General features: G+C 37.6%; 1 protein-coding gene across 4 annotated transcripts in view; it reads right to left on the bottom strand.

Annotated features, from left to right (window-relative positions):
- The window catches only part of STK39 (serine/threonine kinase 39), a 302,226-nt gene extending 278,092 nt beyond the window's left edge, over window positions 1–24,134 (bottom strand). For 2 of the 4 annotated variants that reach the window (XM_074303200.1, XM_074303204.1), the window contains exon 1: window positions 23,382–24,134. In XM_074303200.1, coding sequence (XP_074159301.1) covers window positions 23,382–23,571 — 190 coding nt within the window. In that variant the 5' untranslated portion in view covers window positions 23,572–24,134. Of the gene's footprint in view, window positions 1–13,425; window positions 13,861–22,994; window positions 23,229–23,381 lie in introns of those variants that run through there. The other 2 variants (XM_074303202.1, XM_074303201.1) reach the window with 2 other exon arrangements.
- Window positions 24,135–27,199: the final 3,065 nt, after the last annotated feature.

The following is a 27,199-nucleotide window of genomic DNA, read 5'->3' as shown; positions in this document are numbered from 1 at the left end:
AACTCTCATCATCCAGATATCCTGACACTGATAATCTACTGTGACACACTTTACCTGTAACATTCTGCTCCTAATAAATCTCCCATATTTCTAATGACAAGAGAAAGGAATGTTTCACCATCTGCACATTATCTGACCAAGACTGGAAACTGATACCTTTCAGTATTGTTTTCATTTACATTATGTCAACCAAGCACCAACTTTAGAAAAAAGAGATGACCTGAGCTTTACTCATGATAAAAATGAGAAAGCACATAAGACAAGAAAGTAGTCTGATTTGCTCAGAAAATTAAACATATGAAAAGGAGTAAGAGGTATAAAGCTAGAAAAGTAGGTTGGATCCAGATTTTTAAGGTCTCTGAATGCTATGATCAGGAGCTTTGTACTTGCATCAATAGACAAGATGCTAAAATGTCACCTATTCTGTGGAATAAGAGAATCCTGGTTCTACCACTTACTTCAGCATAACACTGAATGAATCACTCAATCCCCTCCAGATATCAGTTTCCCCACCTATTAAATGAGGAAATCAGCTTTACAAGACCTTCCAGCTTCAAATCTATACCAAAAACCAGTGGTCAGATCCAAATTGGCAAATTTTACATATTTACAGATCCATTTTTTAGGTAAGTTGGGGAGTTCAATGGTTCTTTTACATGTTTTGTTACATTCCAATAGTTACAACTGTTTATGGTTGGTAATTTTGGGGTTTTCTTTTTGTTTTGTTTTGATGAACATGTATAAATACCATTCTTACATCCTGGTAATAATTTACTGTCTCTCCTAACATTTTACTTATCCTCTCACCAAGGAGAGAAACAACACTCTGTTGTATCTAAAGAAATAAATTTACAATTGTTCTAAGAATTCAACCAACTTACAACAGGATATGAATTTAATCAATTTGTCCTTTTAAACAAAAGAATCCTGCTTGCTAAGAATATTTCCACTTGTCCCAATATTCTGCTCGTCACCTCACTTTCACTGAAAAATCAGCAGCTGTGCTATTGCCTCAACCAAGGAGACAAATATTTCTAAGACAAAACAAAGAATGTAAAGGGGCTTGGACATTTATATTTTAATGTCAACATCTTATTAAGTCAGTACATAAGATCAAGTTATAAAGATATAGCCCACTTAATTGACCCCACAAAATGTAGCCTCTATTTACATGGAGTCTTTGTTAAATAAAAAATTAGGCAAAATGTAGCTGGTCAATTTCATGATTTGAACAGATATAAAATGATATTTTCTACAAAAATAAAGTATATACTCTTGCACCCAAAAGAAACTAAGGAAATTATGTGGTGGAAAGATAATATCTTCACCCAGAAAATGGAAGCTTCTCATTTGAGAAGTTTCCTTTTATGGATCCCACTAACGTTAAATCTCTCTTAATTCATTGATTCTCCAATGGATTTTGCATCTGGAAGTTTATTTCATATGTAGAGTGAAAAAGGAAGTAATTTTGTGTTTCTATGATTTTTTACAGACTGAAGCATCTTTCTATGTTATAGCTGTAGTTTTTAGTTGGTACCAACTAAAATAGCTGTTTTAAAGTGCATTTTATGCTCTCCTTTTATCAAAATGACTGAGCTAAAAAAGAAAACTTATGCTTCCTCTGTCCACTTCTTTTTATCTTTTTAGGTGTGTGCCCAATATCTCAGTCTTTGAATGTTTTGTTACATTTCACAACAAAGGAAACATATTGTATTTAATAATAAAGGTACAAAACTACAAGCTAAAATAACAAAGCAAAAAAGTAACTCTAAAGGTAAGCAAAGGAAAAAAAAAAAGACTAAAAGAAATTTAAGTACCACTCATCTCTTAACTGGTCTTGGAGATTTAAGTCATCCATCCAAAGATTTAATGATGAGAAAATAATAACAGTTCTACTGTGCTACTTATTTTACTTAAGCTCTAGGTAGGTAAGTATTTCACTCAAGCCCAAGTACTATCACACCTATTTAACAGCTGAGAAAACTCAGTCTGAAGAGAAATATAGTGACTTGTCCATGGACACATATCAGATTAAATGTGTTAGGAGGCAAGAATCAAACCCAGATCCTGCTGATTCTCAACTCTAACATTCTATTCTCCCTTTCCTAATTGGATTGTTGAGTTTTATCTGGTTTCCAAAACCCTTAACAATTGATTTTAATTCATTTTCATTTAAAAACATGCCATACATCTTGAAATGAATGTGTAAGACGAAGTGTGTTCTAGAAATGTGGCAGTGAGATAGGACTGAAAAGAAAATATTCTGTTTTGTGCAAGGCATTGGCCTAGCTACTAAGGAAATACAAAGAAGCCCCCAACCACTGGAGAATTTTATAGAGGTAGTATGGTACAATGAGAAGTGGGCTGGACTTGGATTAAAAATATCCCAGGGTCAATCTTCCCTCCATTACTTATTAGCTGTGTGAGCATGAGTAAGTCATTTAACTTCTCTCAATGTCAGGTTCCTCATCTGTAAAATGTGGGTAATTGTAGGTACAATACAGGGTTGGCATGCAACCCTGTAAGGATTATGAATTTGTTTTACAAACATATAAAATGTTATGTAAATTCTTTTAAAAAATAAATAAATACATGCCATAGACCACATTTAGACAATGCAAGACAAGTCCATTTCAAAAATTCAAAGCAAAGTGCATTGTAAATTGCTAGGGATCCCTACCCTAGGAGTTATAATGAATAGGATCGTCTCAGCCTACCCCCAAAATCTCCATTTGCAAACTTGTACCTCAATAATTTCAGTTTTTCTTGGTAAAGAAGTAAAGAGAGGATAAAATGGGTAATTGCATCCCCCAAAGTGACATAATAAAGTAGGGAACAAAGAAAACAGAAAAAGTAAATTAAATGGTTTTTTTGTTTATTTTTTTTTTCAATTAATTCCTAAACTGAATATCCAATTTTATAAAACTTAAAGTCACTCTGTTAGTCCATAAAAATAAGATTACTTACAAATCCACTCTGTTACTATGGGCAATGTGAATTTTCTGCCTCCACTAAAGCAATCAAATAGAGATTAACATGCCTTTATCAGTCAAAACCAGGTTACCCAAAGGAAAGCTTAGAAGAGAGATTTAAGGGAATTTTTCCATACTAAAACCACTTCCAATTCTTTAATAAAACAGGTGCTTAATGTTGCTGATCTCTAAAATGTCTATTAATACAGGATTAAAATACAGAGCTAAAGTCTGTAAGAATAAGCATTCCAAAATAAACAAAGCTTCTTTAGTTATCTTTCCTAAAAGCAAATATGCCTGTGTCTTTCTTACCAAACCCAAATTCCCCCCAAATGAGAGTCAAGCAGAGTTTGAAAGGGGTGCGTCTGAAATCAGATTTCATTTCAACTATCTGAATCCAACAAGTAAGCACTCTCATTTTTTAAAAAGGCAGAGAGCACATCTACAACTGAGCAATCTCAGAGGGCCTGGGGCAGCCCAAGTTCAGAACTCAACAGCCATTCAATATCTCCACCAAATATCTATCCAGAAAATCACTACTGGGGGCGGAGAAATCTTTAGAAGAAGGGAGGAGATCAGGAAAAAAGATACCTTGAAATTGACCCCTCCCAAGAATACAAAGCAGCCTCCAGAAATATTCCACAGGGAATTTTTAACATTCCTTCCTTCACCTCTGAAACACAAAACTACCAGCTGCACTCCACACACTTGGAGTCAGAAATTCCTCCCATCAGATCCATGCAGAAGATAGAGATAAAACTGAATTATCTACAAATTGCTTTATGTACTGACATGGGAAAATGACTTCTTCCAGTGGCTCCAGGTTCCAGGAGATTTTTGGAACATAATATGGAAAGAGATAGCCCCTGCTCCCATTATTCTGACAAAGAGGTAAATCTATTCTACACAGTGTTTTTAAAAGACTTATGCCAAAATAAAAAGTATACTAATACTTCAATTCAGAACGCAAGGATTTGAGAACTCAGAATGAGGGTGACTTTGTCTTTTTTAGGGGGGAAAAGTAATCTAAAAAATGAATAATGCAAACAAGGAGGAAATGAATGGTATCCTTGAGGAAAGGGAGAATACCTCTTCATTGGGACAGAATATTTATTTATTTATCTATTTATTGATTGATTGATTAGTATTTCCACATACACTCTTGGACCAAGACTCATGTTTTGATTATTACAAAACATTTTTATCTCTTCATTAAAGCCAATACTATCTTAAAATAAATACTACTAAAATATTAATTTTAATATAAAACTTTTTAAAGGTCTATACTTTCACTGTTAACCTCCATATCTTCACAGATAATTTCATGTATTATTGCAAGTGAAAAAAAAATCAGAACCTTGTCGACCACACTTCTGGTGGTCAGTCTTCCCAAATTCAGTTCAACTTGCCTTCAAATAGTACCGAGACAGTTCATCCCCAGGGGCATCCTCAAAGTCTTTCAGCTTGGAAAGATATGCCAGGGTTAGTGTTCCATTGCAAAAAAAAAAAAAGGCATCAGAGTAGGGTCTTTGGAAAAAATAAACAAATTTTAAAATTCAACACCTACATCACATAATTCTTAAGATCATGGATGGAAACTTAAAAGGACCTCAAAAGTCATGTAGTTCAATCCTTTCATGATGCAGATGTAAAAACTAAGGCCCATAGAGGTTAGAATTGCCTAATGTCACAGAGGAAGTGTCAGGTATCTGAAAGCCCATCTTCTGACACCAACAGCCAGTTTATTACTTACTATGATGTAGTAAGTTACAACTAACAACTTATGTGCCTTGCTGAGCTCTTTCACAATCAAGTTTATTAAGATCCATGTAAGTGTTGGGAAATTGGTCTATATCTACACTCTTCATGTGAGATTTTGGTGGCATAATAAAATGTATTTAGTAATGTATTTATGTATTTATTCCACTGAAAGTCCATCATCTCTTCAGCACAGTATAAAGTGAATGAAAAGAGAGCTGGATCTGAAAGTCACAGGACCTAAGGGTCCAAAACACACCTCTGAGACTATCATATTGGGCTTTGAGTCACAACTTTCCTGAACTTTCCTGAATCACAGTTTCTTTCTCTGCAAAATGACCTAGATAACTTCTATGGTCCCTTCCTGCGACAGAGATCTTTGATCCAGTATTTCATATTAAAAATGAAGATACTAAAATGAGAAATGGTGAAGGGGATGGTTTCTGAGAAACCTGGGAAGACTTACATGCACTGACACAAAGTGAAATGGGCAGAAGAAAAATTTATATAATAATTTTATAAACAATGATTAACTACTATTCCAGAGGATTTAATGGTAAAATATGTTCATGATGAACTCTAGTGTAGACTGAGGCATACTTTGTTGTTTTGTCTTTTTTTTTTTTTTTAACATAGGCAATGTGGGAATTTGTGCTATTTGATGATACATGTTTATAACAGGTTTTGATTATCTTGTTTTCTCAACTGGGAGCAAAAGGGAGGTGTAAGTAGAAAGGAGGTAAAAATTAAATAAAAGTGAATTTAAAAACAAGTAAGGTAGCTATGAATGTTTTCAGAGAGATAATTTTTCTTATTAAAACTTTAGGGTATATTTATTGAAATTAGAGTTAGATCAAAGGATACGGAGTTTATATACTGATCTACAAAAAGATTGCACCAATTTATAACTCCTCCAATCATGTAATAAAACACCTATTTCCCCAAAGCCATCATTAAAAATTTTGCCCCTTTTGATTATTTTTTTCAAATTTAATGAGTTAGTATAAGGCTACTTTAATTCACATTTTTTTTTTTTTAGTTTTTCTAACAAGTATTTACAATTTGATTTTACTCTTTGTAAAATATCTCATTACTTTCAATTCTATTTAATCAACATTTCTTCATCAATTCTATTCCCTGTACTCGCATGGCCACCAAACTAGCTTAGATTCTGAATTACTCAAACAGCCTTTTAATCGACTTCCTTCCTCTTTCACTCTCTCCCCTTTTTAACCCATACACTATAAAAGATAACGTATGCAAACAATGTTCCCAAGAATTAGATCTGACCACATCTCATATTCCTACCCAAAATCCTTGTGTAGCTCCCAGTTACCTCTAGGAGGGACCAGAGTCCTCTGCCTGGAAATTAAGATCCTCCACAGACTGATTCCAGCAAAGTTGTAGCCTTATTTCACATTACTAACCTACAATCCAAGAAACAGTTAGCTGGCTCAGGGGATAGAGTGCTGGACCTGGAGAGTCTGGAGACAGGAGTTCAAATACGCTCCACACATTTACTAGCCATGTGACCCTAGACAAGCTCCTTCACCTATTAGTCTTAATACACTGAAGAAGAAACAGCAAACCACCAAGAAAGCCCCATGGTCTACCAGGTCACGAAGAGTCTGACATAGCTGGAGGACTGAACAACACCTATAACCTAACCAAACCCTACACACAATCTCCCACTTTGGCACACACACCATGTTGCTGTTAAGTCATTTTTAATCACGTCTGACTTCCTGATCCCATTTGGGGCTTTCTTGGCAAAGATACTGGAATCATTTTCCATTTCCTTCTTCAGCTCATTTTACAGATGTGGAAAATGATTAAATGACTTGCCCAGGGTCACACAGCTATTACATTCCTGACATAGAATTTGAACTCAGGTTTCCCTGACTCCAGACCCAACACTATCCCCTGTGCCCCATAGCTGCCCATTCACAAAATGTTGCCCAAACCTGAAATACATCTGGCTTTTTATAATCTTATCCCACTTTCCAGAAACTACTTTGCGTTTACTTATTTTTGTACATACTAGAATTCCCCAGTAAAATAAAAAACATTCTTAATGTGAGTTTTATTTTAGTTACTACACTCCCAGAACCAGGCTTCTTTTGGGAGGAGATAAGAAGAATGATCTCATTGGTATCCTAATGAGAAAACATCATCTACCAATGGGGATCAGCACTTTATCTGCATCTTAAAGTCTTAAGTGAACTGTCTGGGATACTGAGAGATTAAGTGATTTATTGAAAGTCACAGAGCCAGTGGGGCAAGAGGCAGAATCTGAGCCCAGCTTTTCCTGACTTTGAAGTCAGCCCCTCTAGCCCCTCTCACCCTGGTAACACAAGAGGTGCCAAATACGTCTTCATCTAGCTTATTTTTGTTGTTGTTTACTTATCCACTGGAAACAGAGTATGTAAGTTTGCATCATTTCTTTAGAAAATTTGGATGTCAGACCTTTAAAGATAGATTTTTCCCAGTCACTTTTCTTTTTATTTTGGTTTTGGCTATTGTTCTTGTAACACAGAAGTTCATTTGATAAAAATGAACACCTATTTTGTAGCACAAAAAGCAATCAAACAATAAGTTTCATGAATACAAGTTGGGGAAATATGATTAGAACAGCTCAGCTAAAAAATATCTGAGGCTTTTGATGAACTGGATGCTCTATATGTGCTAACAGTGTGATAGCCAAGAAAGCTAGTAGGACCTAGACTGTACAGAGGCGTAGCTTCCAAAAATAGAAGTGACAATCCCTCTGTATTCTGGCCGGGTCTGAATAATTCTGTTCAGTTCTGGGCACCATATTTCACAAAATAAAAGCTAAGAAACTGGAAACCCTTGAAAATACTAAGCCATTTATTTGGATTTTATTTAGCAGGTAATAGGGAGCCACAGAAGGTTTTAAATGGGTTAGCATGACCAGACCTACACATGAGGAAGGCTAATTTGGCAGTAGCACTAGGGCACTGGGAGAGCAGCAAAGAAGCTTCTGTACCAATCAGGAATGAGATAATGAGGAGGCCCTGGATAATACTGGCACTTGTGAAAGAACATGACAACTGGTTAGATGTTTGGGAAAAGGGAGAAGGCATCAAAGGTGACCACGAATACAGTTGACAGGAAGAGGAGTCATCCTATTGACAAAGAGAATTTGAAAAATGTGACAGTTGGGAAGAAAAATGGTCATTTCAGTTCTAGACATGTTATTAAGGCATTGAAACTGACAATCTCTTCTCATCTCATTTATTTTTTAAAAAGTTTTGAGTTTCAAATGTATATCATAATACAGAATTATCATCTTCACAATCAAATAATAAACAGCCTGCTTATGGTTCTAATCTAACAACTATTGCATATACCTAGAGTTTGATTTTTTTTCTCCCTAACAAACACACTGATTTATTCTCCATCTACATAGTTAATATCTTGAGAGGTAATACAGCAATTTCATTTATACTGCTCAATACTGTTTGACCTTTTGCTGAGGAGAGTTAAAAGGGTAGGAGGAAGGGGACTGAATTAAAATCCAATTCATAGTCTACACAAGAAAATCACTTGTTCCTTTTATAAGACAAAACTTTATGGAATTGATAGGTGCATTACTACCTAATAATAATAATAATAGTCAAATGTATTGGGTATATACATATATTAAAACAAAAACAATAAATTAGGATTTACTCATTACCCTCAAATGATTTTTGCCTATTTCCAAATCCTGCCACCACCAACAGTCAAATATTTGCCACCACTGGGGAAATTCAAAACTATGCAATAAGTTGTAAGGGTAACTCCAAAAATGGAGCTCAGAAATGTTTTAACCAAAAGCATTCTTCATGGAAAGGTCCTTTTCCAAAGTGACTTCTCAAAGACTTGGGAGGGCTCACTTGACATGGAAGCTTTGGTATTATTTGTTCAACAAAAAACACTTTTATAATCATAGTTCATAAAGTGTCTGTCACTGGCATCATAAACTCTTCTCTTCTATGGAGTTCAAAGATATATTATTAAGCTTTTGTTCTACTATACATGAAAATAATTTCCCTTTTTATAATTACCTTTTTAATGTCATAAAAACAATTAGCTGGAAAATATTAATTCACAACACTGTCACCTTTATCATGTGAAAATCAACCATCCTGCTAAATAATTAACACAATTGTTTAGTCAAATACATACACTACCTATATCACACTTAACTAGCTATTTTCAAGGGGCCTTGAAAATTAACCTAAGAATTTGAGAAACACTAATTTAAAAAAAAAATTTATAGTAGCTGAATTTTCTATCTTCTTACCTGTAAGTTTTTCAAAAAACAAAAATTGAGGTTCCAACAAGTAGAAAACATTCCATTTCTCATTACTCAATAAAAGACAAAACTAAATGTTTAATGCTTCTACCACCACCTGATTTCTATGTAGCTCTGACAAAGGTGATAAGGTGGTGGTGTTCAGTCATTTCAGTTGTACCTGTATCTTTGTGACCCCATTTGGAGCTCCTCCTGGCAAACATACTGGAGTGGTTTGCCATTTCCTTCTCCAGCTCATTTTACAGCTGAGGTAATTGAGGCAAACAGGGTTAAGTAACTTGCAAGTATCTGAAGTAAAATTTAAACTCCAGATCCTGCACTCTATCTGCTGTACCACTACCTAGCTGCCCCTGAAAAAGTTTATTTACATCTTTAAACAATAGAAAAAAATTAAATCTTAATAAAGAAATCACAGAACTTAAAAGAGATGATTCAAAACATCCCTCTATCCTGTTTCAGTAATGCCTTTTTTTTAAACACCAGATTCTCTCTTTTTTCTCACACACAAACACACATGCCCTTGCATACACTTTTCCTGTGTCACGCAAAGTCACACAAAACCAACTGCCAGCCACCATATCCGACAAGGGCCTCTGTAGCAGCAGGAAGCCATTTCCCCCATCTTCTCCCCAGTGGTCAATCTCCCATCTCAGGCCCTCTTCATTTGGCCTTGCCCCTGCCCTCTCCCTCTTAGTATCTGAGGGTCAGAGGCCACTTCCTCCAGGAAGTCTTTGAGGGACCCCTCCCAACTCAATCCCCAGATGCTTGAGCCTTTCTCCCAAAGCTAATTTATCTTTCAGCTATTCACTTATCCTTGTCTCCTTCTTTAAAAAATAAACCAGTTAGAAGTAGATAATTTTTGCCTTTTGGGGGGGAGGGAGTCACATGTTATCCAAGTACCTGGAAAAAAGTAAGTGCTTAATAAACACCAGTTGTGTTGGTTGGTTGATTGTACCAAGAGGAAAATGTATTTCACTCTTTATTTGTCCTCTTCTATATCTCTCCCAAACTCCTGAATAATTAAAAAAGTTAAAGCATTATAACTTTTTTCCCCCCAATAATGACACTGGTTTAAGGTCAGGCATTACAATTAGGACTTCAAAAATATAAAACAGCCAATGGGGGAGGCAAGGAGAGGGTGTGGAGGGGAGGATCACATAGCTGCCTTCCCTGGAACACCACCATTCATACTAAGAACACAGAGAAAAGAGTACAGACTGTTCCTGAATGACCCCAAACAAAATTAATTTAATCTCTCCCTCTGTACACTAGCTCCTCCACCAAAACTTTCTTCTTGTAGAGCAGCCATTTTCATTTTTCCTCTCTCTATATAAATTTCTACAAGAATCCCTTAAATTTGATCCTTAGCATTCTCTAGGAGTGTAAGTGAATTCTGGGTGGCCAACCGGGTTTCAAAGGTTCTGAGCACACAACAGTGAGGACAGAGTGTCATGCAAGGACTAACCCTGCTAAGATGCAGACTCATTACCAGATTGGTCAAAGTCATGAAATGTTGGGTCACAGAAACTATCAAAAACCATCTACTAAACCAAAGGGACTGTCATTTGTACCAGGCTCCAATAAGAACCCAAATCCTTCAAGTCTATAAACAATCCTCAAAGGATTATCATATATAAGAAAAATTCATCTGTGTTCAACAGGATCTATGGGAGATTCTCCTACAGAATATGACTGTTCCATCTAACCTAATAACAAGATGTTTCAAAAAATATAATGGACTAGAGATAGTGAGCTCATAGCACTATTGACTCTAGTCTGGCAGAGACTGGAAAGGCCATCTAATACAACCTCCTCATTTCATTGATAAGAACTGTAGACCCAGGGAGGTTCCTAACTTCATACACAGATAATAAACATTAAAAGTAAGATCTTAATTAACCCAGGCAATTAGATGAGTAACTCAAAAGAGTCTCAGGCCTGGAGTCAGGAAGATCTAAGTTCAAATCCACTTACTGGTTGTGTGACCCTGAACAAGTCACTCAAGCCTCAGTTTCCTCATCTGTAAAATGAACTGGAAAAAGGAAATGGCAAACTACTCCATTATCTTTGCCAAGAATACCCCAAATGGGAGCACAAAGAATCAGGCACAACTGAAATAACTAAACAACTCATAACCCCCCACAGTCAGTCTCTTTTTGCATTGTAAAAGAGATTCTCAATGATAATATGAGTTGGATGATAGCATCACTTTTGAGGTCTTTTACAAACCTAAAATTCTGGATTCTCATATTCCTTCTTTGAACAATCAGGAGAGGAAATAGGTAAAGTTGAACTAGATGCTCGAGGCCCCCTTCAGCAATTAATTCTGTAATCCATATATAATTCACAATTTTTAATGACCAAAAAGACCAAATTTTGTTACTTAAAGAGTTGGAGAACATATAGCCCTCAAAAGTGCCTTTTTATCAAGTCCTCTAAATATAAACAAATAGAGCTACACTTTAAATAAGCCCACACATAACTGGTTTGGGGTCCAATGGCCCAGGGGCTTTTGCATCTTTTAAATGTATCCTTTCTCAAAAGGCTGAGTTCAATGCCATTCCTTCTGATTTCTGGTTCCAGCTCTCCCTACCAGCTTCCTCCTATATAGTCTTTGTCCTCTCTGAATTATCTTACTGCCCCCAAATTTCATGCCACAAAGATTCTATAATCTTTCATCCCAAATCCTGAAAAGCTGCAACTGTCAACTCACTCCCCAAAGGGAGTTAATAATAAAAATTACATTTTTATATATATATATATATATATATATATATATATATATATATATATATATATATATATATATATATATATATATATATATATATATATATATATATATATATATGTGTGTGTGTGTGTGTGTGTGTGTGTAATATACATATATTTATATATTCATATATATATTTATATGTTCATATATATATGTATATATACATTTCTATCTCTGCTTTGAAGCAGTGACTATAGGAAAGGGCAAGAATTAAAGTCTAATCTTTCAGAAATTTCAAACACTGCTATGACTGCCTCTGACAGTATAATGAAAACCTTCCCTAGAAAAGCAACTGTTTTTTTCATGATTTTTCCCCCACTAAAAATGTTACCAAGCCAGCCCTGTCAGGATTAAAGGATGGGATAAAAATTGAAATGACTCTGATCCCCCAGGATATCCATTTCCTATGGAGCAAAGATCCCAGAACTCTGAGTTTTTCCTACCACAGGGACAGTGAGTCCTTACATTTTGTAAGCCTTATCAGTCCCTGTAGGGCTTGCCATGATCCTTTCAAGAAAAGGCAATGTTTTCCTAAGTTTTTAGGACATAACTATTGATTTTTGTTTGGGAATGTGGAAGGAGAGCATAGTGTTATGTTCTTCATGGAAATCACAAGCATTTACCAAAACAAAATTTTTTTTAAAATTTCCAGAGAGATGTAAGAGCTCAACCAGGGGGATTTAACAAACAAACAAACAAACAAACAAAAAAACCTCACACTTCAAAACGATTTCCTCATGTCATCAACAGTGTCCATTTTCAGAACACATAGGGATTCAGTGTTCCTCTTAAAATCTGAATTGACTCGATTCCCAATGCAGACCACACTGAAAGCAACATTTTTATGTTGTTTCTACCTACCTACAGAGACTTCTATAATCCTAAAATCAGCATCAAGATCAACTCTCAAATACATTAGGGGAAAAGAATTAAAACTAGCTATTCTAAGTAACCCATTAGAAAGGCAATGTTACAGCACTTGGAAACAACAATATTAATTAATCATAAGACAAAATCTATAACTATTTAAGAAATTCTTTAAGGACAGCCTTGTTTTCATTCAGATTTATCATAAAATCCATAGTCTTCAAGATTTCAGGACTGTTCCCAAGAAAATTAGTTTTACATAATTTGGATCACAGTGATAATTTTGAAAAGCATCAAGATGAAGTGGATGAAGCCCCTGAAAAAAGTCAGAAATTCCTGGGTTCAGCTCCCCTTTGACACTTACTAGTTGTGTTGACAAAAGAAAGAGCACTTATTCCCATGTATTAGTAACAGCAGATGTAGCATATAGTGTTATAACTTACTGGTGTCAAACTCAAAGCATGAAACCCAACATAGGGATCTCTGGCTGGCTACATATTGACTTAGAAAGCCCCTGTTAATATTATCTATGTTCTAGTGTCTTTATTTTTCTAAATGATTCATCCCAATTTTTTTTTTCATCTGGAACTGACATTCAGGAGTGTAGTGGGCCTTCAGGCTGTGTGATTGACACCTCTGCTCTAAGTGACATAATTTAAGTACTATTGTGGGAGGGTTGAGCTGATAAAGGTGAGAGGTAAAGATGGTTTTGTGAACAAACTTAAAAATACCTAAGCACATAGGCCTTGGTCCTGGCAAATGGCCAGCTGTGCAGTCTGCTGAGGTGGCCGGAAGAGAAATCTACTACTCATATTTCATTTTCCCACTCAATTGTACTGAGTAGAGAAAGTCAATTCTTGTCGATGGCAACTTTCTCCAAATGGTTACTGCAAAAGGTTAAAAAAAAAATTCAAAATATTGTTAATATTTCTTGAGAAAAATGCTATATAAATAGTGTTATTATTACACCTGTATGGGAATTGTTATCCCCAAGCAGACACACACATTGATTCTACTAAAACAGTAATTATAAAATTCATTGAGGTCAGTGGACCATATCCCACCTGCTAGCTTTACTGCTCTTCCTTTCCACTGATAGAAAGAAAGTTTGGCAAAACAGAAAGAACACAAGGCTAGGAATCAAGAGATTTGTGTTTTAGTCTTAATTCTGGGACTAGTAGCATGATTTTAGGGACAAAGCACAGCTTCCCAGGACTTAAAGGGGCCTAAATAATCTTTCAAATAATCAATTAGCTGACAAACAACAACAAATTGTTCTAAGCTCAGAGGACACAAAAAGAAGTAGGACAGTTCTGGTCCCCAAGAAGTTTAAAATCTAAAGATGATTTAGCAAAGACCTCTAAAGCACTCTTTATATTCTAAAATTCTACATTAGCATTTATTTGAGCATAGTAAATTGTCTCTCAGGGTTCAGTTTCCCCAGATTTTATGAAAAAAGGATAGAATTTAAACCAATTATAATTCAAAGAAATTACTCAAGCAACAAGGGCCAAAGATCCTCAGTACAAGTCAACAAGAAACATCCAGAATCCAAGTTAGGGCAGCCACCTCTCCCTTACTGTGCTAATCACCCTTTTCAAGTTTTGGTCTTATAATAGAGAAAACAACCAGAATGTTCCTCCATCACTGACTTTAATATCAACCTTTTAGAAACAACTCAGGAATATTCTTTCTTCTTCAAATATCTCAACCTCAACTAAGAATCCTACAAGATAATAGAATACTCCAATGGCCTTAGCTTCCAAAATAATTTCAATAAAGTTTTCACACTTATATGGCATCATCAATACCAAATCTGTCATCTTAATTTTTCAGAGAAATTATTTTTAATATTAATATATTACTTAACCCCAATAGTCTTTTTCCAAAGACCAAAAGATTGGTCACATAATGGCCATAAATATTAATTTTCATCTGGAAAAAATATATTAAAAATGACTAACGGATGAAATGAAAAAAGATTAAGAACTATAGTTCAAGCATTGTGCTAAGCACTAGACACAAAACAGAAAAGCAAGACGATCACTGCTCTCAAGGGTCTCGAATTCTAATTAAAGGAGACAAACTTTGGCTGCACAGCAGATGGAAACGTAGTCCTTAGGGTGCAAAATCTTTTCCACTAGGCATTACTTGGCAAAAAAAAAAAAAAAAAAAAAAAAAGGTAGTTTTCTTTTGGTTTGCTTGAGGTTTTTTGGTCAGCTCTCTGATTTTATTAAAATAAGGAGTCCTGAAGAGGAAATCTTTTCTACCAATGATAATTGGCAACAATTCTGCAAATTTTATTAATCTAAGAGGGTCACATAGGATGAATAAGAGAGAGAACTTGTCTTTCTGACTCAAAGGCCACACTTCTCTATCCATTTTTTCATTTACTGTTCTCTTCTATTTAGAAGTATCAAAGATTTAACACCTACCAGAGGCTTCCAAGCCTTCATCTGAAAATCAAGCATCCCAAATTATGGTTTATATAACCCCATAATATGAAGAAAACTTTTAAGATTTTATTTCTATTAATTTTTTAATGATCAAAAATCTTCCTGAAATAATAGGTTTTAGTATAATCTCAACTCAGCAGCTGGCTAGGGAGAAAAAACTTGTAATATATTCCAGTATCCTCACCTAAGCTACTAGATACTAAATTGGAACTTAATCAAAGAACTGCAGACTTGGCAGGAACCTTCCTAGCCATCTAGTAAAACTCACCACCTGAAAATGAATTCCAGCTACAGCTCTCCAATACATTACAAATCTCTTTTTCAAGCCCAAAGACCATACCATAGATGAATCTCTTCTCATCTCCTCTCTCTTCCACTGCTCTTTTCCTTCTCCAATCTAAACTAAACAGTACTGCTAGATAAATATTTTTGGTGTACAACTCTGATTCCAAAAGATGTAAGGTCCTCTAGAAGAAAACAATGGAAGTTCCTTGGAGAGTAGGGGCTATTTTTATTTTTTTGTTTGTAGAGTTCCACTACATCTTTGATAGACCCATGATCATTTTAATTTAGATATTCCCCTCAGTATTAGAAACTAAAGCTCAGCCAAGTCTGCCAATCTCGTATAGTTCTTGTTCATAGCTTTCCAGAAGTCAACACAAAGTGCTGGAAGCCTTCCTTACTATTGTCTAACATTGAAGACACCATGAGATCACTCAGGGTATCATCCATTTGTCAAACCTTACCCTCACAATCTGACCAGCCCATCTTTTTTTTTCTAACACCCATTTTCCTAATAATATCAAAGTTCCCCACCTTGTTACCGTTGAAGCCTCACAAATGCTCTGTGATTTTCATTTTCTATATCAAAATGGCATCTACAACACAAGTAACAATGCTTGATGAGAATGTCATTTCCTTGCTCAAAAATTTTAAATGGCTCCATATTGTCTAAGAAAATAAGTCAATCAAATCTAGAAATAAAAACCTAGCTGCTCTACACTTTCACAGACTTCCAATTTTTCAAAGTTCCACAATTATACAAAGCCTATGATACTTCTCTAACAAAGTATAATGAAGACTTAACTGTCCCACCCCTCCCCAATAACAAAGATCATATTTTTAAAGAGAAATCCTGAAAATCATTTTCATTAAAAACTGTCATAATACTATGCCTTAAACATAACTATCTGAGAACTGAAATAGACTAAATCAAGTCATTTAATGATGTGAAAATGTCTCTTTCCAGAAGAGGAAAACCAGTATTCTCCCACAGCAGATACTATAGGGAAATTAAACAGCTATGATTTTTGATGACTAAAAAGAGAGCCAAATCTGTGGTAGAGCAAACTGCAAGCCAATATTTTCCTCAATACTTTATATTTTTAACCAAGAATTCCTACCACCAAAGCCACTTCTGAAACCCACTTTCCCACAAATTCTGTTTTTTATTCTTCCTATATCCCAATTTCTCTCCTATTCTGACTTCTAAATATAGCTCAAGAAGTGTGTTTAGGAGAAAGAAAAAAAAAGCCCAGGATTAATTAACATAGTCCTAGCCCTTCCAACCACCTAGACTTCCACAATCCTACCCTCACTTCCCCCTTCCCCCCCACAAAAAAAAAAAAAAAAAAAAAAAAAAAAAAAAAAAAAAAAAAAAAAAAACTTGTAAAGTAGCTAGTAAAGAAAAAATTAAGGCAGAGGAGAAAACAGGATGTTCTGATCTTGACTACAGAGATTCAAAGAAAAAAATCCCTAGAAGTATGTGCTTCATCCTTTTTTAACTGTACCTCTGCTTGCTTTGACTTCAGAAAACTCCCTTCATGGATTCATATGACACTGAATATTGGAGCTGGAGAAGACCTCAAAGTCAATCACTCCAATATCCTCATTTAAGAGAAAAAAAATTCTTCAAGCCCCACCTCCGATCACCTACCTAAAGGAGCAGGAAGGCAGAAATCACTAGAATTGCTTACCCTTGCTGTGTGGGGATTAATGAGCTAATTTCTGCAAAGCTCTTTGAGCTGATTGGCTAAAAAGCCCTAAATAAGCATGATCATTAACAATACAGGTCTGCAAAACCCCAGGAGGGAAATTTTTTTTTTAAGTCAAGCAATGTTTCCCCCTTCAAGGGAAAAAGGCCCTTCTGGTCTGCATGATGACTTTGCCTAAAAGCAAATTTCCCTGGCCTCCCTCCTAGTTCTCTAACAGTTAGCTGTTCCTCCTGCCAACATGGCAACCTGCACAGAGTGAACTCAGAGGTAGAAGAAAACTGCAGTCCCGGCAGACGGCTGGCTGCATCCTTTTTTTAGAAGGATGTTCACTCCTCTCTACAGCACCCTCTGCAAAATTTGTGGAACAGGCAAGTAATAATGCAAGCAACAGGCCAAACTGCCTAACACTTCATGGATCTTTCCAAGCAAATGCAACAAAAGGGGGGGGAGGGGTAGGATGTGGGTTCAAATTCCAGGTTTGCCACTTACTTCTTTGGACAATTCACTTAAAACTCTCAGGGCCTTGGTTTCTTCATTTATAAAATGTGGAATTTGGACTAGATGGTCTCTAAAGGTTTCTTAGAGCTCATATGATTTTTCTCAATTGTCATCCAGTTCTGCAGTAAAAAGTATAATTACTAATATTTATGTAGTTTTTCAAGATCTGCAAATAAATTTGCATATATTATTCTATTACAGAGAAGGAAACTGAGGCTAACTGAAGTTGAGTTATCTGCCCAGAATTTACATTCTATGAAGGGCAGCACTGAGCCATTTCCTAGGTTCCCTGACTTTCCACTCTGATGCTAGCAGAGAAGAGAAGGAAACTATAGCAGCAATCTCTCTCCTCACTTCACTTTTTCCTGATAGGAAACCCTTTCTGGCTCTATTTGATGGATGGCTTTTGTGAATTGTCAAGGCTGAAAAAAAAAAAAAAAAAATCACTGTCTGATGGGTAGTCTCTCTGGTAATGATTTTTTTTTTTTTCCAACTAGAAGCAAGCCTCTGATAATACTCTCTGGACATTATGACAGTGCCACAACATTTTTTACAGCACATTAAAGCTTACAAAGAGCTTTCTTAACAATAATCCTATGAGAATATTCCAAGTATATACACTCACTTAGAGAACAGGATTCACAAAGTGTCAGAACCAAAATACAAAATTAAGATTTCTAGTTAACCTGCTTAAAACTTCAAGGCTCTCTCCAAACAAATGCAACAGAAAGGAAATGTGGGGGGGAGGGGGTGACATGCAGGTTCAAGTTCCAGATTTTCCACTTATTTCTTTGGACAATTCACTTAAAACTCTCAGGACCTTAGTTTATTGCACTATATCACACAAGGAATCACTGCTGTGAGGAACATTGCAGAGAGAACCCAAACCCTTTCCTATTTGAAGACTGCCAATCAAGTAGCTCCAAAAGACCTTGACACATTATAAAAATAAGTCTAATAGCATTTACCTCACTGGGTTGCTGTGAAAATCAAATTGCATAATAGGTGTAAAGCGCTTTACCAACTTTAAAGCATTATAAAAATGTTAGCTCTTACTATTATGTCATTATCAATAATAAGAGTAACAACTTTTAAAAAGCATCTTCATACTAAACTAGGACAAGTATTGAAAAAGAAGTGCCAACACTGCTTTAGTTAAAGCAGTGATTATCAAACTTTTTGGTCTCAGGACCCCAAATATTTTATACTCATAAAAATTACTAAGGACCGGCCAAAGAGCTTTTAAAGCAAGTTTATATGAGTGAGTTATGCTTCAATATTTACTTTACTAGAAATTAAAATGATATTGTTATGAAATAGTCTTGATCTCACTGAAAAGATCAAGGGCCTCCAATCCAAGTCCCTGGACCTATTTACCTAAAAGCTCAGATTTAAAGGTTTCTCAAAATAACTTTTATAAGTGAAAACAAAACCAAAGCTAAATTTGTATTAAAATATAGTGGTACAAATGTTCCTTCAAATAAATATGGTTTCCTTCAACATAAGTCAGTAAAAAAGAACATGAAAAGAATTTTGGATAAGTTATGTATTCAAAGGAAATAAAAATTTATACATTTTCAAAGTATCATAGAATTTGAGGGAGAAAGGTCCTCAAAAGTTATTTATCCAATACCTCTTTTTATAGAGGAAGAGACTCAACACCTTCACAAGTATATAGTAGGGAAGAGGTGGCTAAGTGACAGCTGATCTGGTAAAGATTTAGGGAGTTTTGTGGACTACAGGCTCAAAATATTAACAATGTGATAGGGAAAGCAATCAATCAATGAGCATGTACAAAGGGCAATCCAAAAAAAAAAAAAAAAAAAAAAGCTAATGCAATCTTGGGTTGCATTAAAGGAGACAAGTATCGGCAATGAAAGTGGTGGACATGTCTGATATCCTTTGAAACATCTTCCAACACTGAGGTTCTACAATTCTAAACCTTTGTATAGCATTATCCAACAAATAAACAAGATTAGGCCAAATTCCAGAGTACAGTCTAGTTCCTATTTCAAATACTATCAAAAATTTAACAGTAATAGAAAATAGCCACAGGGGAAAACAAATAAAAGCTAAGAGGCAAATCAGTGCATAAATCAAATGGAGAAAGTAGGAAAAGAATATCTGTGGTTTAATTTTCCCATTAACCAAAGGCTTTTCTCCATTGTAATATCTACTACACTTGTGAAATTTTTTTTAAGTATATATTTTTCCTGGCTTAAAAAAAATTAGATTAAAAAAAGTTAAGATAAAAATTCAGTTAGAAAGACTGATAAATACTATAAGTAGATTTAAACTAGAAGATAAAATAGGGGGAAAGAAAACATGCAAGCAGAAAGGCAAACCTGAAGACCTAACTCAAGAAAATATGTGGAAGCAATGAAGATAAAAGTGACAATGCAATGCAAGGAGCAATACTCTAATATTCTATTTCAGGAAATGACATTCCTGTGATTTGTCACTCAATTCAATAAGCATTTATTTTACTGAAAATCCGGAATATAAGAGACCAATTGTAAAGAGACAGGATTCATAGGATGCCAATAGGAGGCACACAGGTATTACTCAAAGATTGTGATTCCTTATTATTCTTTGTTTTTCAAATTAAAGCTGATTAAATTATAATAAAGACTAATTGTTTTATAAAAGCAGCTTTTTTTTTAATGTTTATGAAAACAAATGAAGGTAAAGGAAGAGTATGAAAGAAATGGAAATTTCCTTCACCTACATATAATTGTATTAGAAATGCCTCGTTAAAAAAATATTTAAAATATGCTATGATTAAGATACTGATAACTAAAGAAATGATAGATTTTTAGCCTCTCCCCGGCGTTAATCCCTTTATTTATTTCAGGTAGTTTTAGCCTGCAATAACTTCTAAATTGATAGAACCATTTTCTCACTGATTTTCAACAACCAAAAGGATAAAAGTTTATTTTCAGACTAACATAGGGTTAAAAAAAAAAAAAAAAAGCAAACCACCACTTAATTTGAGTTGTTTAAAACAATTGTCTTCTAAGCCTGAAATTCAAACCTCTGCAGAGAAGGAACAAGAGAAAAAAGTATTCTGTGGCACACTGAAAAGTTAAAACACAATTACTTGTCTCTCCTATCCAAATAGGCTTTTCTGGGCCTCCTGCTGGTCACAGTTTATACTGTTGGAGAGTGATATCATATGACACCTGCTGTATGTTGGTTCCAGAGCAAAAAGACTTTAAAACTAGAATTCCCATTGAAAAAGGTTCACTGTCTAACTTTAACGTGCAATGATTAGCTTAAAAAAACATTCTTTAAGCTTGGTAGAAATGAGTTTACACTGATACCCTATAAATATTAATTACTCCCCTGCAAAATCTAAATCCACCTATCTAATTTGCAATGACATAGCTGCCACCTTATAGTTTGTCCTTTCATCAAGTACACTCAATTAAAAAGAATCAAAAAATCTGCAACATTAATAAAATAGGGCAATGAGAGAGGTTGTGCAGTCAGGCCAAGATTTTAAACAAGCTTCTGTCCTAAACTTTCTCAAGAAAATGGGGTAATTTTTCATTAATCAACTAATCAATAACATTATTACAAAAAGAAACAACCATTTTATTATTTTGATAGAAAGGGCAAAAATTTTTATAATGATTCACAAAAAAATCAATTCAAATAAGTATTCATTTTTAAAATATATGGGCTGTAAATTAATCCTAATGAAATAAGCTTAATACTATCAATTTCTTATTTTGTACAAAGTATTTCAGAAAAGGAATATCACCTCACTAACACAATAAAAAACAATAGGACCCAACTAAAAAATGTCCAAACTTCTGGACTTCCAAACAATAGTATTAGTAGTATTTATACTAAAATGAATAATACTACCAACTAGAGAGAGATGACTCCTTAGCAAGTATCTGTTCCAAACGTCTAACAAGCATGAGAGTTCAAAGACTTCTCTCGAGTTTCAAATGTTTGGAATCATTTCTGCCGCTTCCTTTCTCGTGCCCACCATTTATGGAAGGAGAAGAGGACATTAATATAAAGAAGCGGACAGAAGCACTGTATGGTAGAATGAATAAAGAATTCTCTTAAGACTAAGACCTGGGTTTTAATCACGCCTTTGAAAAAAAAAAACAACACTGGAGACATTCCGCCTCTCGGGACGAGAAGTTGTAGGCCCGCACTGGTGGAGTTTGCACACCGGAAGCACCTCCCCCCTCAGACTCTGTACCCCCAGAAACATTGGTGTCTGGCTACTGCACAAGATGCGGGTAAGCAAGTACTCCCTCCCTCCTCTCCCCGGGCTCGACAAGGTGCCCACTTCCTCAAACCCTAAACACTGTGCATTTACATAGAAGATGGTAAAGTTCCCAAAGTTGGGACAAACCTGTAAAAGAAAAGGGATATTCGACAAAAGTAAGGGGCACAAAAATGTGATTAGAAAAGTTCTCAAACACTGCTCCATCCCCTGTTTAAATACTCTCAAGCCCACTGACGGGAATGCGGCCACAACCCTGGGTGGGGAAAGCAGGGGGAGGGGCGCACCTCGGGCCACCTTGGAGGTTTCCCTTGCTGGGTTTCCGACGGTCAGCGAACCAGCCCTACTCAAGGATGAATACCACCAGCCCGAGCAGAAACTAACCCAGCCCTTCACGTTAATGACCCGAGAGAGATCACATCCAGTCTCAGTGAAGAACTTTCTCAGGTTTAAAAATGCAAGCTACAGCGGAGTAGGCGAGCCGACTAGGAGACACCCCCACCCCCATCCCCCGGAGGCCGGGAGGCGACCGCAGGCCACCGGGTGGACTAAGGTTTCACTGCTCGCAACCCAGCAGCCCAGCGCTGGACCAGAAGCGAGGGCAGCAGCATCGGAGCGCAAGGGCACGGGCGCCGCGCCCCCATCCTGAGGAAGGCGCAATGCCCGGCACGGGCAGACGCGCTTAGCAGAGGCAGCAGGAAACGCGGATGAGAGACAGAGACAGAGATAGACAGAGATAGAGAAACAAATAGAGACAGAGACTGACAGAGACAGAGACAGAGCGAGCCGGCCGGCGTCTTATTCAGAGAATAAGCATCTTCTCCACCTCACCCCACCCAATCCCACCACCCACCGCCCCAACGACCGTAAATACCATCAAACCTCCGAGTCAGGGTTCCTTTCTCCCAGTCCCCTCCTCACTGTGCCCCAGACCCCAGAGATAAACCCAAGCTCTGTCACACAGTAAGGTTAAAAGGAGGGAGGGGAGGGCAGACAGCCACAAGAGTTACGAGTCCCCAAAGCGTACGCGAGGGGAGGGGAGCCAAAAAGGAGCAGCTGCAGAAACAGCTGTATGCATGCGACCCCCCCCCCCCGTACTCCACCTCGAACATCTGGAAGGGGCTTCTCGCTTTCCTAAGGGACTCGGAGGAAGAGGAGGAAGCCAGTCCCCTCTTCACTCCTCCCCGGCCGCCACGGACTCGGGAGATAAAAGTTTGCACTCTGCGGCTCGTCTGCAGTGCGAGTCACATCCGCCGCGCTCAAGCGCTCCCACAGACCGGCCTTCTGCACCAAGAGGCTCCCAGGGGATGCGGGAGGGAAAAGCCGGTAGGCCGCGAAAGTCGGCTCCCCGCAGTCCCCTCCTCCCGGTCCTCACGGTCCTCGGGCGTGCAAGCATGCATGCATCCCTTCCCTCTCCGGCACTCACCCCACCCATCCAGCCAGCCTCCCTCCCGGCCCCGGGATCGGGTGAGCCCGGTAGCAGCACTGACCGATCACCTCCTGCAGCTCATACGCGTCCCTGCAGATGGGCCAACCCACGGCCTGGGCCGCCGAGGCCGCCCCGGCAGCCGCCGCCGCCGCTGCCGGAACCGGGGCTGCCGTGGCCGCGGCTGTCGCCGTAGCCACCGGGGCCGCTTGCTGGGGCTGGACGTGTACCGGAGAGTCGCCGGGCTCCGCCATGATGCTGCTGGAGAAAAAGGGGGTGGGGGGTTGGGGTGGGGGGGAGGGAAGAGGCGCCCCGAGCAGCCAACGACCTTCTTGCTACTCCTAACTTCCCTTCCTTCCCGGCCGACACCTTTCACCCGGGCTCGCGCACTCCCTCCCTTCCCTGCCTGACGCCCGCCCGCCGCCAGCCGCCTGCCGCCTGCCTCCTGCCTCCTGCCTCCTGCCTGCCTGGGCCAGCCACAAGGGGAGGGGAGCCGAGCCGAGCCGAGCTGAGAGGCTGAACACGCCGCGGGGAGGAGGGAGGGAGAAGAAGAGAAGAGAAGAAGGGAGGGAGGGGAAGAATGAAGGAGAGGGAGGAGATGAGGGAGGAGGAAAGGGAGGGGGAGAGGGAGGGGGGAAGAGGGGGAAAGGGAGGGGGAGGAATGGGAGAGGAAGAAGGCGGAATGGGAGATGGAGGGGGGAGGAGGAAGAGGAGGAGAAGGGAGCAGATGAAGGAAGAACGAGGAGGAGGAGGCGGTGGCTGTGGCTGTGGCAGCTACCCGCTCCCGCTGCGGCTGGCTGCGGAGGCTGCCGCCGCTGGTCTGGCAGCACCACCCGTCCGTGCCCCCGAAGAGAGGAGGGAGGGAGGGCTGCTGGGTCATTTGCATTAGCCGGGAGACTTGCTGGGCTAGGTAGCTCGGCCTGGGAGGGGGGGGGGGGGGAGGAAGCTGAGTAAAAAGAAGTTTCCATTTACTGAACCACAGCAGCACTAAGGATTATTTTTTCTTTTTCTTTTTGGGTTTATTTGTTTAGCTTTAATACCTTCGAGATCTCACCCGCCCCTTTCCTTCCGATGCGGGGGGAGACGAGAGGGAGGGGGTGAGGTGTACATAGCCATAGTCCCGATTTCTGGGGGGAGGAGGTCTCGAACCCTCGGCAGGGCTGGGTGACCCCAGTGCTGAAACCGGTCACCCCAGAGGAGGAAATGAAGGCCTATCAACATGGCAGAGCAGGAAGCAACCTGAAGGCCCCTTTTTTTTTTTTATTAGGTCGCCTGTTAAAAAATAACCTTAGTTGTAACTTTCCGGTGTTCTTTACCTGCCAATATTGCTTCCCCACCTTTCCTAATCTAATCGTGGTTCTACTTTTTTCTGGGTGAGGGAAACGCGGTTCGTAATCTGACAGCCCAGTGTTCAGCGCCCTTCTGATCCCTGGGAAATGATCGTCTGGAGCCCAGAGAATGCTCTGAACGAGCGGCTCGTTTTCCCATTCTAAACACTTAATAACGAGGCCTGTTAAAATCATTCAGTACTTAACATGCTAGGAAAGAGAATCTCCTATGTTATAAAAAGAATTAACATTAGTTCATCGTCAGTCCATTCCACTAGGCGCTTATTGTGCCCCTACTATGTGCCCCGCACTGGATATTCAAAGTCAAAACGAAAAATAAGGGGCGCTTTGTAGAAGCTTACATTCTGCTCAGGGCAAGCGTGCACAAAGTGTACAGATGTTGAAAAAAGAGGAAGTGCTGTGGAGATCAGGAAAGGCTTGAAGGCTTCCTGCACAGGCTCTGCACCTTAAGGAAACAAGGAATTTTAAAGGAGAGGTTGAATTCTGTTAGCTGTGCGTTGGAGCAGATGTAATGTCTAGTTTGTACAAGCCAAGATAACTTTAATTATTTTGCTTAAATACGTATGCATCATATGTGATCAGATTGAACTGACTCTGACTAATTATGTCCTGTATGCTCTAAACTGTACATTGGATGAAAATGCCTTATCTTGAGAAATTAAAAGAGAAAATATAACAATGAATAGTAGATTGCACTTGATATTAAGGAAGCAATAGATGTGATTTTTTTTTAAGTTTTTAGGATTTTACAACCTAGATTAATCTACAAGAATTCCTAGAAAACAATTTACATGGTTACCCAAAAGAAAATTGGAAATGTTATATGAAAAAAGACAACTCGGGGTCAAATAAAAACATTGATGTAAAATAAAGATAAGGGGACTTAATTACTTCAGAGCATTAGGAAACAATGGGCCAGTTAGGGCAAAGCAATACTGTGTTACAAGATCCAACTTTAAAAAATATTCATTCTTTTTGGTGCTTCTTTCAAGAAATAAGTTCCCAGAAGAACAAATTAGCTTCAATACACTTGTCCGAAGGAGGAAGCAAATATGCTGAATAAGCTTCATCTTAACATATACTCAATAGCCCAATCCCCAAACAGTACCATACCAAAAATAAATAAAAAGTATGGTAAAAGAAAAAGAAACATAATTAAATCACTGTGAACTTCATTAAGTCATCTGAATGTAAATAGAGATCTTGAAGAAGGGCATAGATTGTTCTAGCCAAGATGTCAGAACAAAATGGTAAGAAATTGGTGCTATCAGTTTGAAATACACACACTAATTAGAACCCCCTTAAGAAACCAAAAAAATCTTCATTCTTAGGTTTTACACCATCTTGCAAACCCCCCCTCTCAGAAGGACAGAAGCAATCCAATGTAAAACTAGCCACACTATTGCAAAGACAAACTAAAATGCATGCATAATCCACTAATAGGTCCACGATTGGATTTATACCATTTACTGTGAAGGATAGGGTGCTACACAATTGAAGGCTTGGACTTTTAAACCAAATGATATGGGGGGGGGGGGGGGGAAGAAAAAGAATTTTACAATTCATATTAGTTTAATCTATACAAAGAATGCTTTTAAATAAAGTCAATGCCATAATACAATGCCTCTCAGAGGAATCCATTTTGTTTTTTCTATAGCATGATATCTTAACTTTTTTGTGTCACAAATCCCTTTGGCAATTGGATAAAACCAATGGACCTCTAATCAGAAAAAAATTAAATACATAAAATAAAATGACAATGAAAGACAGTTATCAAAATATTTTTTTAAAATTGTCACAAAACCCAAATGAAAAATCCTTTGTCTAGAGTATATCAGGAATTTTTCTTTAACATACATTTATTGTCCCTCAAGAATGTAAGCTCTCTGAAAACTAGACTTTTTTATTCTGTATCTCCAACACCTAACACAATACCTGGCATATAGTAGGTGCTTAATAAATTCTTCCTAATCTGTATTAGAAAAAAAGCAAAAAAACACTATTTGGAGTCAAAAGATTTGGATTGCCTTTTCTTAAGTCACTTCTCTGGGACTGTTTCCTCACATCTGTAAAGTAGAAGGTTATACAAGATAATCTCTGAAGACCCTTTTAGCTCTAAATCTATTATACTGTGACTACACCCAGAGATAAAATGGAAAAACTAACAGTCAAAGCAAGATGGAAACAAAACAAATCTGGAGACCCTTTGGATCTTGACAAATTGTGTACATTCTTAAGTTTTAAGTTGATACAATATTATCTTTATGGGAGTGACTCATTTCAATCAAATTAAATATATAACTGTCTGGAACCACATAGCAAATTAAGGAGTGATTTTTACAGATCAATTCATCACAAATTCACTTTAGGATTTCTTGATTTTTATTCAATTTTATTCTCTGAAACGAATTTTTTCCCCTCTCTCATCTTCCCATTGAGAAAGCAAGAGAAACAAAACATTACACACATACACACACACACACACACACACACACACACACAGTCAAGCAAAAAAAAAAAAAAAAAAAGTTCT

Source organism: Sminthopsis crassicaudata, chromosome 3, assembly GCF_048593235.1.
Source record: "Sminthopsis crassicaudata isolate SCR6 chromosome 3, ASM4859323v1, whole genome shotgun sequence".
Classification (NCBI taxonomy): domain Eukaryota; kingdom Metazoa; phylum Chordata; class Mammalia; order Dasyuromorphia; family Dasyuridae; genus Sminthopsis; species Sminthopsis crassicaudata.
The sequence above is the reverse complement of the archived record's forward strand: the minus strand, read 5'-3'. Positions and strand labels throughout refer to the sequence as shown.